This window comes from Dipteris shenzhenensis, chromosome 18 (genome assembly GCF_047967505.1).
Source record: "Dipteris shenzhenensis isolate YYH24624 ecotype China chromosome 18, Dip_SZ_1.0, whole genome shotgun sequence".
In the NCBI taxonomy this organism is placed as follows: domain Eukaryota; kingdom Viridiplantae; phylum Streptophyta; class Polypodiopsida; order Gleicheniales; family Dipteridaceae; genus Dipteris; species Dipteris shenzhenensis.
Genome location: NC_141613.1, coordinates 16955990 through 16972569, shown reverse-complemented (window position 1 = coordinate 16972569; position 16580 = coordinate 16955990). Strand labels below are relative to the sequence as shown.

Below are 16580 nucleotides of genomic sequence, written 5' to 3'. Positions count from 1 at the left end.
CAAGATGAGTTTCCTCTTCTGAGAGTCTGCAAGGGTAAGAGACATGCTTAGTTTCAAAATGGCTAAAGCCTTCATCAAGCATGCACTGCGTGGTGTCTAGAATTTTTTTGTAAAAGTGGATGATACTGACTGGAGGGTATTGTACAACTTCGTGGGCCACAAGATAATTATATGCTCATTGGGCTTCCTCCCAACCATGTTCGCGCAATCATCTGAGGCCTTCGACGGCGAAATGTGGTGTGCACGCCCATGTAGGAAGGTTGCTTGGATTAGATCTTTCTAGTATTTCTAGATTGGCAGGAAAAACCACAAGGACTCTTGGAGGCACCTGCACCAACTATGGAAATTGAGGACTATTAGGTGCAAGGGTAGGTGTTGAATATCTTGGTCCTCTTCAAATTTTAAGTCAAACAGTCAAACGGCCATGGGGTGGGCATGGATGGAGTTGTGGCGGGTGAAAGCATGGATAGGTGGCTCACAAAGTAGTGTCATTACTTTGTCAAGTGCTAACAACTAGTGTGGCTAAAGGTAAGAACGCGCAAGTAAGAAAGAATGCGTAGTGCTTTGTCAATGGAAAGAATGAGTAAAGAATATGGATTTATGGTGAACCATTATTTTGGTTTCTTTCATCCATGTTGTGTCATGGGTCTGTGTGTGTGTGTGTGTGTGTGTGTGTGCACGCGCTAGTATTGCACATTGTGGAGCCGAAACAAAGTTTTTTCCATCTTCTTCTCCATTTTTGTCACGTTCGATGATGCCTTCTATTGTTCTTGCACTTTCTTGTATTTAATAGCTCCTCACTTAGGTTGTCATTCTTCCTTCTATCAAGCGTTACATTGTTATCTTTAAGGATTCTCCTTTTTTGCCATCTTTTATTGTCAACCTCTCCATTTTTACTGCCCTCTCTAAGGAGGATTCTAAAGACAAAGAGGAGTTGGAGGATTTCGAAGGCAAGAGGAGTACATGAGAACTAGAGTTTCCCAAACTTTAGAGAATGTGTTATCCTCATTCTTTCACATCTCTGCTCTAGGTTCTTCATCTCTGTTTGTTGTGGCTAGCAACCAATTGTGGTACGTCATTCTCTCTCTCTCTCTCTCTCTCTCTCGACACATACAAAAAGTGTGTTCCCTCCACTTTTCTCATTGCATGTTTTTAGGTTAAAGGAACTTGTAGAGTATGTTTGGTCATGCAATGGGAGAAGATCAATTTTTGAACATTGAACCACTTTCAAGTGGTACTATTAATAGCTCTACAACACTTATAGGTGGATTTTCAATGGCACAAAATAACTTCTAATGATTTTAAAGTTATATTAAAGTACTTCCATGTACTTTAGTACCACTTGGAAGAACTTTAATGTCACCTGAAAATAACAACAGTCCTAGAGCACTTTCAGATGTTCAAAAGCAGTTTCAGGTGGTACTTTTAATAGCTTTGAAGCACTTTCTCGTGGTTCCTTTAAAAGCTTTGAACCACTTTTAGGTGGTATTTTTAATAGCTTTGAAGCACCTTTCAATGGCACAAAATAACTTCCAATAGTTTTTAAAGTGGTACTGAAGTACTTCCATATACTTTAGTACCAGTTGGAATAGCTTCAATGTCACTTGAAAATACTTCAAGGCTCATGGGAAACACTTGAAAATACTTAAAAGTACTTTTGTGCCAATTTATATTTTTGAAGGTCACCTAAAAGTGCTTCAGGTCTTTTAAAAGGACTTTGAGGCCAAGGTAAATAACTCGAGGAGTAGGTATAAGCACTTCAAATAATTCTAAACTCCTTATAGAATTACTTCTTATAGGTCCTTAGGTACTGTAAAATGGTGTGCATGCACTTCTTAGTGGTTGAGAGGTACTATTGACTAATTTATAAGCACTTCTTCAGGATCTTAACATCAAAGCTGGGATGAACTGCAACACTGATTAGTCCTCTTTATATGAGAGGATTATAGATATTATAGAGATCCAATTGGATACGGGATTTTAGACCTCTACATCAGCTCGCTTGATTGAGAGAGTGGCATGGTATCTCTCAATCGATATATTGGTGCTTATTATCAATCAAGATATTTTGCGCAGCAACTTGGATTTCATAAGGGATCACATAATTGCTGTGCAGAGATTATGGAGCTCTCCCTTTTCTTTGGTTGGAGGGGACTATTTGACAGGTGACCAGCATGGAGTGCCAATTTTAATTGTTGGTAAGGAAGGATGTTTCACTGGAGGCAGTGGAGAATTAGGTCTGAATTTCCAAGCAAAGATATTTTTTGATATTGCACATTGGTATGTCCGGTTTGACATGCTTTTTCAGATCTCTTTGGAAAGTGGAGGGGAGACCATTCTAGTCCGTAGAGTGGTCATGGTTTGGGCAATAAGGAGTTCTATGGGGTCATAGTGATATCAATGTTGCCACAGAACTCCTTATTGCCCATACAACCAAATTCAAACCGTATTTAGATTGTTCATTATGTTGTAATTCATGCTAAATTCAAGATGCAAGAGTTGAAGGATATCATAAATTACACTTATAGAGTGCCTCTAATGATGAATGTGTGATACCAATTAAAAAAAGTTATATGCATAACACTTATATGCGGGATAATTCAAAACTACAAAAGTGAGGTTGAATGCGGAACCTGTTTTGGTAGTTGAGATTAGGAGCACTTAATTGCTTTAAGTTTTATCCTTCGTTGTAATGTGGTGACGTTCCCTTATGATATAATATTGTCATCATCAAGATATGACACTTTGTGGCCATTATGTGTAGTATATAAAGATGCTTTTTTATGAAATGCAACGTTCGATGCAACCGGCTAGGCTAACCACTCTTGTTAATTGCTAATCAGCCTTGTCAAAATGATTTTTTAATAAAGTTTTGTCACTCTTAGGTCTTATATATATTGATAAACACTCTAAAAAATTCTCTCTTTTTGAAATCATTTTTATTATCAAGCATGCTAGATAAAGTTTCAAATATGAGTACTGTCTGGGTGAAACGTTGTGTTACCATACATTTGTGAGAATTTTGTAATCACATGTAATAGTTTTTTGTGCTCCTCATATTTTTAGAGAATAGTCCTATGAATCTACCCTAAGCTCAAAAGAGGAAATCACCAAAAAACACATGTACATCAAGTTGTGATTTTTTTGCCAAAACCTCAAAAGGACACTTTTATGTCATGTTATGCTACCAAACTAGTGTTAAAGGTTACTATGAAAATGAAAGATAGTAGATGAGTAGTTTTCTGGGACATGTAAAATACATCTTGCATGATCCTTAAAGATACACGAACAAATTTGGCTTAATGAAAGATACCAGTTTTTGGTTTTCTATGCTCACACCAGACTTTTATTGGTTTTTAAAATTTGAATACTATTTAAGGATCAATTTTTGGATTTTACAGGCCAAAATGAAAGCTGCACAAGAAAAGTTTGCAGCCAGTTTGCAGCCTTCACATGCAGGCAGTGATGTGGACAAAGGCAGGTCAGAAAGCAAGGATCAAGATAGGAAAAAAAGCAAAGAGTCTATCTTGAAATATGGGCATAGCCATCAGGACTCCATGACGGTGGTGTGCGCTCTCTGCCGGGATTCTTGTTCTGATAGTCCCACATCATTCTTGACATTTGTTCAGGTATTTGTTTTAGTTCACCCTGCACTTGGCTGCTCATGTTCGCAAAATTTTTTGGTGGTCGCTCAATTTCGGAAGGAAGGTGCCATTTTTTCATGGTTATTATAGGCTTGCTGCTATTTGTTTTGCAGAGATCAAGGCTTCTTGCCATTGCCCAAAAAGGGATACCATCGTGGGAGAGAGGGGATGGACGGGGCAGTGCTGAAATCTTGTCTCTTGACAGAGGAGTGGATTCTGGCACTGTATCGGGTGACAGTGTAGTCCATGAATCACAAATGCGCAATGAGTTATTGAATTTGATACAAATGGTCTTGAGTGGGGAAATGGACCGAGAAGGACCTATAGAAGTAGAAGCCTTGTTAGAGCTTCTTAGGGATGATGGTTCTGTCAATCTCTTTGATAGACAATCTAGCATTGGGATCACGGATGTAAGGATGTCAGAATCTTCAAGCTCAGAAATGGGAAGTGATGATTTGGCTGAAGAAGAAACCAATGACAGTAGCAGTGATTCTGCAAACATTCTTCTTAGTGACTTGGACAAACAGGCAAAAACTATTGACAAGGAGGAAAATGATAAAACTAGAGAGAGCTACATCGTGACTGTTCTTCTTGAATATGTCAGTATACTTTCTAGAAATCACAAAGAACAACAAGAACACACAGAGAATGAAAGCTCCACTGCTTTGCTGGGGCCGCAAAGACAACGATCATTGACATCATCTCCTACAAGCACTGTGGAAGGATTGCTGCTTGATATTGTTGGATCAGATGATAGTATCGGGGTGCATATGTCTTCTTGTGGTCATGCAGTACATCAGGAATGTCTTGATCGTTATCTTTCATCTTTATTGCAGAGGTAATACACATCAAAGAAGTTTCTGTAGTTCTGATCTCTTTTATCTTATTTCTGTTTCTCTGTTTTTGTTTGTTTCCAGTTGGGCTGTTTGAAGTCAAAGCATGGAAATTCGGTTGGTGTGGGTTGTTCATCGAATTATCTTATGCGAAGAAAAGCTTATAGCTCTCAGTTGCTGTTGACAAGATAGATGGTCACAAGACAAAATCAGAAAGGCTTATAAGCTCTGCCTACTTTGCCTTTCTGTTTAACAAAAGTGCACAGACCTTGTCTGTTGGTTCCATGAGCCTTGAGCAGGAACAATTTCTGTAGTCTTGTATCATGCAGTGCAGATGATGAAATGAAACTGCGAGTTGAGAGAAGATGCCGAAATACACTTATACTAGAAAAAATGTGTACTTAGTGATGGGAGGGGCCTACCCCTTAAGATATGGCTCTTTTTTGTTGACAATGAGGTACCCTTAGCGCCTACCTTTAGGGTGTATCAATGAGACCTTTTGGTGGAAAGGTTCTGGTTCCAATTAGTAATGCACGAATACAAACTTTGCTGGCTGTTTCAATTAACCAGAGAAGTACACACATCTGATCTTCTTGTAAAAGATTCACTCAAAATTGGTGACAAATGGAGCCAGGTCACAACTTTGCTAGTATATGAAGTTCTAACTCCAGGGTCCATAAAGGTCAAAGCATGTCTAAAGATTGCTCACACAAATGCTATGATTTATTGGTTGTAGAAATATCTTGCCTATTGCCATGACACGAATTGCTATATTGTATCCCTTACTAGCCATCAGTAGTGTGGGAGCTTCAATATATAGCCTTAAATCATCTTTTGCAATGGATGATCTTATTATGCTATGCCTGTTGAGAGGGATCCTTGGTTTGTATGTTTTCATCCGCTATGATCTACTGATGGTAGAAATACCTTGCCTATTGCCATGACAAGAATTGCTATATTGTAGCTCTTACTAGCCATCGATAGCGGGGAAGCTTCAATTCATAGCCTCAATTCATCTTTTGCATTGGATGATCTTACTATGCTACACCTGTTTGAGAGGGATACTTGGCTTGTATGTTTTCATCTGAACTTCTTGGTTTGTATGTTTTCATCAAGACTGTTGTTCTTTATGCTGCTGGCAAAGTGAAGTGGAATAACTTTGGTTTTTGTGTGAAGGGAGGGGGATGGAGGGTAGTGAGTTGTTTTAATATGCAGTTTTGAGGCTTCTAGTTGAAAGCTTAAAAAAAAAAAAATTGCAAACTCTTGCAGATTAATAGGCAAAAGCATTGATCTTTCGAACCATTGTGAATTTTGCAGATATCACAGCAGAACGCTTTTTGAAGGACTACAAATCGTTGATCCAGACCAGGTATGCTGTTATGTGAGTGCGTGCTTGCATCTAGTTTGACATAGGAGGATCTCTCTCTCTCACCAGTACATTCCATAATATCGCCAGTAGATATCATTATATTGGTGGTATATACACTACTACTGCTTGTCCATGATGTGGCTTGCAATTTGTCTGCTTGCATCTAGTTTGACATAGGAGGATCTCTCTCTCTCACCAGTACATTCCATAATATCGCCAGTAGATATCATTATATTGGTGGTATATACACTACTACTGCTTGTCCATGATGTGGCTTGCAATTTGTCTGCTATCTCTACCATATATCAAAAGTGGATTCATGGCATTCAGGAAGAGTATATGCAGAATTATAACGTAGCTCCCATATTGCAACATATATCAAAAGTGGATTCATGACATTCAGGAAGAGTATATGCAGAATTGTAACACAGCTCCCATATTTTCAGATTTGATAAATGAGTGGAGGAATACTTGAGTCACTTTTATCATCATACTAAGAAGTCTTGAGATAGATGGGTGGCACTTGCTGATTTCTGCTACAACAATACCAAGCATCTCTCTATTGGCGTGAGCCCATTTGAGGACATGTATGGGTGTAAAGTGGGAATGCCTTTCGATTATCGACAGTGTTGTGAAAAATCAGCAAGCATGGATGGAGGCCCTTGTGCAATTGGCTAAAAAGAATATGCAGGATGCCCAAGCCAAACATAAGAAAAATGCAGATGAATGCAGGAGATACTTGGCCTTCTCATGTATCGTCTCATATGGGCTGTGTCCCTTCGTAGTGACTGCGTGTGCATAAGGTGTTGACGTCAGCAAGAAGGAGGCCGTCTCCTAGTCTGGAGAACTCAATGAGCTTTACATCAGACTCTCTCATAGTACCAGAACTAGACACTGCAGAGCTTGGGACAGTGAGACACTCAGCGGATGGAGCCTCGAGTAGGGCCAATGGACTGCAGGGATACCCAGTACTAGCCTAAGTCTAGCAGCAGGCTTGAGGGCAGCTGAGCAGCAGGTGCATCTGCTTGCCACTGCTGGGACAGCTGGCGCAGCTGCTCGTGGCCTAGGGCAGCAGCTCAGCTGCTGTATGGCCAAGCCTAGAGGCCTGCGGCCTGCGGTAGCATCTACTTGACCTGGGGGCTATCCATGACCTAATCATATATAATGGCCTACAGAGATGGCCATTATTTGGTGGGTTCACTTGTTTCCCGCATGGCGGAGGTACTAGTACAGTGGATTACATACTCAGTCCCCTATCCTTCACCTCACGGGTACATGACTTCGTTGTGCTCCCTCCCCCGCTAGGTGCTGACCACTCATACCTATCCTTCAATTTCTCCACACGTGAGCAAGCCCTTAGCCACTTAACACCACCTGAGGCACATAGGATCTCACGACGGCTGACATACCGCAAGCGACGAGCTTTCCTCACCCATAGGATGGACGAGGTGATTAGTTTGTTTAGAGGAGGGGATCCTACAATTGGATGGGGGCTCCTCTCGGAGAGAAAGCCGCCTATCCCCATCACAGACGCGGGTGTTTGGCACACATACGCATGCTCTCTCTATGATGTTCCAATGCAGGCACTACTTGATATGTCCGCTATGCCTAGAGCCGCCACTTGTCACTTGTTCACTGCACAGAATGTGCGGGCGGCACTCCATCGGCCACATAACCGAAGAGCACAAGATCTTGAGGGGCTATGGATGGAGCATTTCGCACACGGGCACGAGATTTTGGTCCCGATCCTAGCACAAATGTTCAACCACACCATATGCCACGGCTTTCCACACTCCAGGAGCACTACCACCATTGTCCCAATACACAAGGCAGGTGACCCCATGGACAGTGGGAATTATCGCACTCTCATGATTGGCCACACTCTGGCCAATATCTATGGATCTGTACTAGAGAGAGAGATCATCAGTCACACAGAGGCACATGGGCAGTGTGCCCTAGGACAGGCAAGATTTCGGAGACAGCATGCCACCCTGGACCACATCTTCACATTGAGGGCTGTCATTGAGGAGGCGAGGTGGAGGCGTCAGAAAGTCTATGCCTACTTTGTAGACTTTCGGAAGGCTTTCGATATTGTCCCACAATCCCGTATGATCAGGAGACTCTAGGAGATGCAGATCCCAGAGATTCTGATTTAGGGGGTGATGAGCCTATATGAGTCCATTAGGGGACGAGTTCACACCCCAAGAGGCCTATAAGGCTGGGTGGAGAGCATGATTAGGGTGAAACATGGATGCCCTCTCTCACCGACTCTCTTCGGCCTCTACATTGATGAGATCACATCCTTCATAGACCGCCTAGGAGGCGAGGGGTCACCGCTGGCTGATTTGTTGGTACCGATACTACTATATGCGGATGACATAGTTCTCTTGTCGTCCTCAGCAGAGGGTTTACAGAGACATCTGGAGACCCTCGAGGAGTTCTGCACAGAGAGAGATCTGACAGTTAACCTTGGGAAGACCAAGGTTATGATCTTCAACACCTCATACCGAGTGCTCCATCGACATAGCTTCACTTATCGAGGTCAGCCACTAGAGATTGTGCAGTCATACACATACTTGGGTAGTTTTCAATGGGCCAGCTTTCACAATGATCCATGCAGCCCGAGCACGCCTCACACGAGGATATGGTGCTTTGGCCCGGCTAGAGCGACAATGTTTCCAGGCGCACTTCCAGGACCCACCGACAAGTGCTGGCTTTTCGACACCCTAGTGAGACCAACTGCCATATATGCAGTACCGTTTCGGGGGGGTGATATTTCAGCAGCAGGGTGGAAGATATTTGAGTGGCTACAGATAATCATGGGATCCAGGATGATTCGTAGTAAGCTCTCAGTCCCCCATGAGATAGTACAGGTAGAGTTTTCTATGACCCCTCTTCAGATTGATGCCACCTTTCGGACAGTGACCTTCCTCTATAGAGTCTAGGATCTACCTCGTGAGAGGCTACCGAGACTGGCATTGGAATCCTCTATCCGACTGGCAAAGAGTGGGTTTGATACAGCATGGTATGCACGCTTCTCTGCTTGGTTCACGAGTCATGGCATTTAGATGGACATGCTCCCTCCTTTTCAGTATAGCATGGATGCACCCCCGAGCTGATTCCGCGAGATGAGATTAACCGCATCATACGGTTAGACCTCCTCCAGCTTCACATACTTCGGACTTGGGGGGGGGGACCAGGATTTCCCCACCAAGACCCAGCTCTACTATCGGAGACCATTTCTTGAGAGTATCGGAGGATGGCCTCATCATCAGACCCTAGTATCTTGAGGACAGAGGAGTCTCACATGCACTGAGGATTGCCATTGGACAGATGCGAGCCTCCTCCTATCAGCTGAGGATTGAGGCAGGAAGAGTTGTAGGCATACCGAGAGAGCAGTGGACTTGTATGATATGCACGATGGGTCAGGTCAAGACCGAGGAGCACTTTCTTTGTATATGTTCCGCCTACTACGAGATCCGAGGACGCTACTTCTAGGAACAGGTCTGTATTGGGCTCTACTTGATGGAGACGCGGAGACACAGAGTGACACTACTGCGACGGATCAGAAAGCAGCAAGATGCGACCACGTCACAGGACACTGAGGTGGACCGAGCACTAAGGCAGGTCACCGACTTCTATGCATTTGAGTAAGCTCCAAGGCACTTGGGAGTAGAGGAGGAGCTAGCTAACATGAGAGATAGATGTGACAGTAGAGGGAGTCGACACGACACCACTACTGGACGAGGGTCACGGGGATCTCACATGCGACAAGAGACCAGAGCACACACGATTGAGGTTCGACCTATCTCAGCTCTTCTCAGAGGCGACCGACAGAGACGTGGCATTACACTTGACATAGCCCATCGGATCTAGAGATTGAGGAGAACACGCCCCCCACCTCGGCGCTAGACAGCTCAACAGATGTAGATACGTGAGCTCTTTGTGTCACACCAGAGAGCTATCACGGAGCTTGGATACATGGAGCTAGATCATGTTCTTGGAGCATTAGTCTTGAGCGCCTGACATGCCCCACTCATGTTACACACTATTTGGCTTTTCTGGCCTGACTTGATATGATGTACTACATTAGTATTTTAGTTTGTGTGTTTTCTAGTACTTAGCAAGGGCCTTAGCAAGCCCTTCGCTCCAGCCTAGTGTGGCTTGTATGAGTTTACTTTGTTTCCGCACTTTTGTCCCATAGGCCTGCGAGGCCTCTCACGGACGTTAATACATCTTTCTTTCTTTCTCTCTCTCTCTCTCTCTCACACACACACACACACACACGTGTGTGTTTTATTGTGAAAATGAGGTTCATGCTCAATAACAAGTGCATATAATGTTTCATGAAAGCATAAATAAGCTTGATGCCAAGTTGATCTTTGTATGGATATGATCCTAGAAATGTGTCAAAGACGCTAATACAATGTGTTCCGTGAGTGTGCTAGAAACTTGTTTGAGATTTATGTTAGGAACTGTACTTGTTCCATGGATGACATAATATGACCGTGATGAAACATTTCTGTAGAATGACATGTGTAAATCATCATGCTCATGGGGAGACTATAATGAATATTTTTAAAGCGATTAGTACATTGGCCCTTATAAAAGGGATACATACTCACATACATCGAAGAGACCATTGAATGCAAAGATTCATGCTACTTTCGACCTAAAATTGGAGAGCTGGTTGAAATAAGACAAGATTAGCATGATTCAATCACTTGGATTGGTCCATATGGTGAGGTAGTTACGTACTATTGTAACTAAAATGACTAGAATAGTCATGCATATCCAACACAATGGATACATGCTTAAAAGCCTTGAAACGGTGCCAGCATGGTTCAACGACCATTCATCTATAACATCACCCTAATTGGCAAATTAACATTAGACTTAAAACTAACCAAAGTCGGAAATAATATCATATAATGGCATGCAGACATAGTGATGCCGACTGAGAATATCACCCACTACTGTAGAGAAGCTGACCAAGTCTGTCTGTGGACATTGAGACTATATATATTGCCAATACTAGACTGGAATGACCAATCGACTGCTGAGCAGTGAGCATACGTAGGCTCATGACTATCATAGCCACTGGCTACCCAACAAGAAATCATTAATCTTACAAATTGACTTAGCTACCTCCAAGGCCATATATATGCTTGCATACGATACCGAAGAAATTGAGTTGACTTGGCACGTGTTCGGCAAAGATTCTTTGAGCTGAAGATGTATGCCACAACTGAGTTGTGATCTGCCACCTTCCTCAGAGCTTTCTATACTTTCAGCAAGCTGGCTGACATTCCATGGATCCTTGATTTCGGTTAAGTAATGCGATCCAGACCAGGTATGCTGTTATGTGAGTGCGTGCTTGCATCTAGTTTGACATATGAGGATCTCTCTCTCTCACTCTCTCTCACACACACACACGCGCGCACATTTTTTTTTTTGGTGAAACGAATTTTTTTTGGTTCCTTTATTTTCATAGTGTCCAGAGTGCCAATTCGAACCCTTGTGAAAAAAAGATCAAACTTAGGCCTCTGTGGGTGCCGAAGAGCCAAAAAAGCTTGCCAAAGCAAGCAGTAGGAAACAGGGCTTGGAGGCGCTGTTTAAGAAATAACAAGAAGTCATGACTGGCAGGGCGCATGCGCGTGCGTACACACAGACACACACAAGAAACGCACATGCACGTGCACACACCAACGCTTGAAAAGAAACAATGCCTGACCCATGTGCCTGAGATAGATAGTAACAGATTTGAAAGAAACCTTTGTTAAATGCCAATGAAATATGACAGAAGCTCTAGAGCAATCTCTATTGCACAAACTTAGGTCGTTCTGCATATGATCCACACTGATAGGAGACAATACGGAGAATGCATGCCTGGGAAGAGAAGCTTGTTTGGAATCTATACATTCTTGTTGTCTGAATTCGTCAACATCAACAATACTTGTTCGTTTTCTTTTCGGTTTTCTGTTTCTGGAAGGTTGATTCTTTGAAGAGTAACAACACAAACCTCCCACCTCTCAAACCACACCACTCAACCCAATCCACCCACTTTCTGCTTTTTCTTGTTTTCTATTTACTACCCCTTCTTCTTTCCTTCTCAGTTTTTGTAAAAGGGTAAAAAAAACAACTACAGCATATTTAGGTGCACATTCTGGTCTGGCAGTTGATATTGATTCTTAAACCCTGTCTGACATAGCTTCCTTGCTTTTTTTTTGGGTGGCTAGGGTGAATTTCTGTGCCCCGTGTGCCGGCGATTGGCAAATTCTGTTCTTCCGATTTTTGGGAGAAGTTTTGTATCCAGTGTTGAGAAGGGGCAAGCTGCTGCAGGTGCGACTGGGACGCCAGCATACCCTGAGTTATCTGTTTCAGCTGCGTCTCATGAACTCCGAGTTTCAAATATCTTGCAGGTGCCCCAAGCAATTGCTTTGCTTTGTAATGCGGAGGAGCTGGTCTGGAAGTTGGGTTTTAAGAAAGCTGTCTCAAAGCCACTGCCAAAGGCTTTGAAAGCAGTATTTGACTGCCTTTTTTCAAGGCTCTGTGGGTTATACTTTCCCCAGAGAGAAAGCAGTAACAAGTCAAGTAATTGTCGTGTGAGCCAGGGCTTACTTTTATGGGATGTTCTCCGCTATACAGTTATTTCTGTTGAGCTGGCTGTCCGAACAAGGAAAGGTCAATTTTCTTCCAGTGCAGAGAGTCATTTGGATGTCCTTTGGAAAGCAGCAGGGTCAAAGGAATCTGTTCTACCATTACTGCTTCGAACTGCGAAAGCGATACAGAGTCAAAATCGTCAGTCTGTATTGTTAAGGGTAAGGGGTATGCAGTTGTTGGTGGGTTCCATCTGTTATGGTGTGTCCAAGGATTCACTCTCTGAGCCATCCATGCCAGGTGATGTTCCGAGTACTGGAAAAGAAGTCTGCGTGTGCAGTGTTTTAAAATCTTGTCTTGATTGTAAAATGTACCTTGATGAACTTAGTGCTAGTCATTTCCTTGTCTGGAAAAATGTCTGAGAGTGTTCTGGTTGAAAAGAAAGCAAATGTGCTGTTGCCAGTTTTGTTTACACTCATAGGTGATATTGTGGGGGTTGTACTCCTCCGTCGAGCTTGTCTTTCAGCATCAATAAGGGGCAGTGAACTTCCCTTGGATCTTATAAAATGCTGGGCACCTTCAAATGTAGTGCTCCTCTAATTCAACCCTCGCATGAAAGATAAACCAACAGCACATGCCCAGGATTTCCTTCCTATCAAAAGACATAAGATAAATCGCAGATGAGCCTTTCGAGCTGCTGCTCCTCCCCGACCCTTGCTGCCCCCCCGTCTCTCAGCCCCTACTCTGTCCTCCTTTCCCTTCCTCCTGGCCTTCTTCGCCTAGCCTCTTCTTCCCACAGCACTTTGGGGTCGGATGGAACATATTTTTTGTTCGAGTCGGCCTATTCACCTTGTTGGTGATGGATTTCCATTCAGCCAATCCTACTCCACTTCCACCGGCCGCGAAAGCAATTACATTTTCAGAAGACTACCATGTTGGTTGCACGCATACGGGTCTCACTCTTCCAGTTCACAAGCCAGAGACTAGATGCTGGTGGCGCTACCTTCAGACCTCACCCTTGACTCAAAGATGTTCGCTTATTAGGCTGAGATTTTTTCTAGGTTGTTTTTGATTCACCGGAGGTTGCGAGCGATGGGTTCCAGTTTGTGTGCGGCCCTCACACCCTTTAGATAAGGAGGTCGCCATGTAGGATGCCATCTCCTTTGGAACCTTTGATATTCCCGTTCTGGTTATGTTGCACATCACTCGGTTCAGGGCGCTAGTGCTCCAGATGCAACCTTGGTTGTAGCTTCTCCCATTGACTCAGCGTCAGCTTCAGTCCTTCTTCTTGGCCAGGCTCTTGATGATATCTCTTCGGCTATAGAGGCCCCCGCAGCTTTCCGGGATCTTGGCATTTCAGAGCACTCTTCCCTTTAGCTCTCCTCTTGGACAGAGGGAAAGGGGCTATTTACACTACTGATCCGCTTCCCTCTGAAGGGATTCTTCACACCCTGTGACAAGTTTGGTTCATTGGAACTCTTTCGCAGCCCTGGCAGATCTCACGGACTTACTGGAGAAGGATTTTGTGCCTTCTACTTCCCCAGGTGGGTGAGTCCTTTCCCCTGTGGATTTTCCTCCACTTGGCTCCCTCGCTTGCTCATTGAGCAGGAGGTCCTCTTCCATTGAGGGGTCTGTTTCCGCCACTAAGTTAGGTAAGCTGTTCCATGCTACACCCGTCGATGAGGATTGTTAGTTGAAACATACATGGACTTGGTGGCGTTCCTCATCGCTGCAGTAGACAGCTGATCAGGAATCAGCTTCATCCAGGTGCTCCATTGATGTCTTATTCAGCCAGTAGCATAAGCTGGATGACAGAGATTGCACAAAGTCAGGTAAATTGCTTTCAGAGCACACTTTTTGGTCACCTGCTTTGGGCACCATGGGAGGCACATGCATTTCAATGTTGAACTCTTTTCTCCCCCTGGTTGTTGGACATAGAGTTATCCCCTCTAGAGCCCATTGGATTCTTCTTTTGATTGGGAACGTAAGGTTGGATTTCTCAACCTCTACACCCCTAAGAATAGAGGGGATCGTGTCTTGTTCTGGAAGGAGTTGCTATCCTAGGCCTCCATTGCTGATTCGTGGGTCATTGGAGGAGACTTCAACATGGTGGAGTTGCCTTGAGACATAAAAGGAAGCAGAGAGTGTGGCCTCCACTCCTTGGAGAGGACAGCTTGGGACGCATTCCTCTTTAGTTTTAGTGGCAGAGATGCTTAGTTTGATGATCGCTTTCACACTTAGTTACAATCACTTTTGTTTTCTTGGTCGAACAGGAGGCCGCATATGCCTATCCGTGTACAGATTGACCGTTTCTATGTTGACAATTGGGCCTTGGATAAAGGAGGTGCAGTTTGCAATGCCCCTGGGGTTTCTACTTTGGATCATTTTTCGGTGGTGCTGATGATTTCGGAGCCGCACTTGAGAGGTCGATCTGCTAGTATTAGGATTCATGATGCCCTTTATGCAGAGGAGGATCTCACAGAGGCGGCTTTGCAGATCTAGGTTTCTCACTTAACAGGGTGGAGTGCCTTCTCTGTCACATTTTCTATTTCAAGAAAATTACTTCATTAAGTATGAATGAAAACCGCGAGAGCAAGCTCAAATGCGGGAATACATCATGCTAAACAGGGGAAAAAAACAGCTCTAAAGGAGCTAATAAAAAACCCAAGGTGGAGGCTGAAAATGCCACCTCAACCTTGAGGGAGACTCATAGAAGAAAGGAGATCTTCTCCAAACTCTGAAAAAAGTAACTCTCCTGGCAGTGGCTGCTTTGGAGAATCCCTGCATGCTCGCCCAGATGGCCATTAGAGTGTATATATTGTCGGTCGAAATACTGGCCATAGCCTGGGAAGGGTGAACCTGGGTACCCTCCATTGCCTCTATATACCTGGCTCTCCAAATATGCCAAGCTACAATGCTAGCCAAAATCTCCCATGATGCATCTACTGAGGCATGAGCAGCTCTGAAAGGAGTGAAGGGAACATCCTAGAGGAAACAAGACATGTCGTTGTACAATAGAAAGAAAGAAAGAAATAAATTTTATTAGAGTCTTCGGAAGACCGATGGGTCTATGAGACTGAAAGAAAACCTGATACAAATCACAGTAAGGGTGGAGCTACTAAAACGAGCATCATTACCCGTGCTGAATCCTATGTCTGATCATACATAATCAAATACATTTTGGGTGTGACAATGAAAAGAAAAAAGACTGGAGCGGAGCAGAATCCTCCGTATGTCATGTCGCCCTGGTTGGTGCATAGCCGGTGATGAGAGCTAGATCTGGATCATGTCCCTCGAAGAAGACCTGAGGGCCAGTAAGAGATAAGCATGCTACTGAACCCCAAGTCATGTAGAAAGGTGCTGTATGAAAGATACTGAAAATCCTAGCAATATCTTTCCATATTGTCCTCGCCTGTTTGCTCTCCCAAAGGCAATTGTGTACTGACTCAACTACAATGTGGCAACGAGGGTCAGCCCCGAACTTGGATCTCCACAGGTTCACTGCAATCCTTCCATGAATAGAAAGCGAAAAGAAAAGAGTGATCTTTCTATTCTTGAGGGTTTTCCAGAGTCTACGCCAAAAGTTTTTTCCACACAATTGCGGAAATGTGAAAACTATCCCAATGAGGGTATGTGGAGGGCCTCCAACCTCTACCACCGAGCTGAAATCTCCGGGTATTCCTGACTGCATAACGAAGGGGATGCTCTTCTCTCGGTGCCCCTCATCAATCCATTCCTACTCCCCTGGATCCCACTTCAAGAACCTAATAGGGGAACCACCATATAACCAGAGTCTCCATTCTCCATCACACTTGGTACATGTCCTCTCCAATATTAGTACTTCTACCATGTGGTTGCGATTACCAGGAGACGTGAGATTTTTAGACAAGAGATTGGTGTTCGCCAGCAGTTGACAGCCTTGCAGAGGGAAAGAGCAGAAGAGGCCACACGATGCTTGGATTCAGGAGCACCGTGCTGCAGGAGGGGCTCACCAGCAGATTTTGATAGATCAGAGAGCAGAGTATGTCTTTCATGCACGAGAGTCCTACTGGATCCAGATGGGAGGTAGGGTCAATGAGCATTTGCTCTCTGCTCATGGCCCCATACATAGTAGAGAGAGTGTTTCTCAGCTTG

General features: G+C 43.9%; 1 protein-coding gene across 2 annotated transcripts in view; it reads left to right on the top strand.

Moving 5' to 3' along the window:
- The window catches only part of PRT6 (proteolysis 6), a 71087-nt gene that overhangs the window by 14414 nt on the left and 40093 nt on the right, over window positions 1-16580 (top strand). For both annotated transcript variants that reach the window (XM_087389575.1, XM_087389576.1), the window contains exons 7-10: window positions 3402-3629; window positions 3758-4482; window positions 5795-5846; window positions 12086-12746. In XM_087389575.1, the coding sequence (XP_087245701.1) occupies window positions 3402-3629; window positions 3758-4482; window positions 5795-5846; window positions 12086-12746 (1666 nt within the window). The remainder of the gene's footprint in view (window positions 1-3401; window positions 3630-3757; window positions 4483-5794; window positions 5847-12085; window positions 12747-16580) is intronic.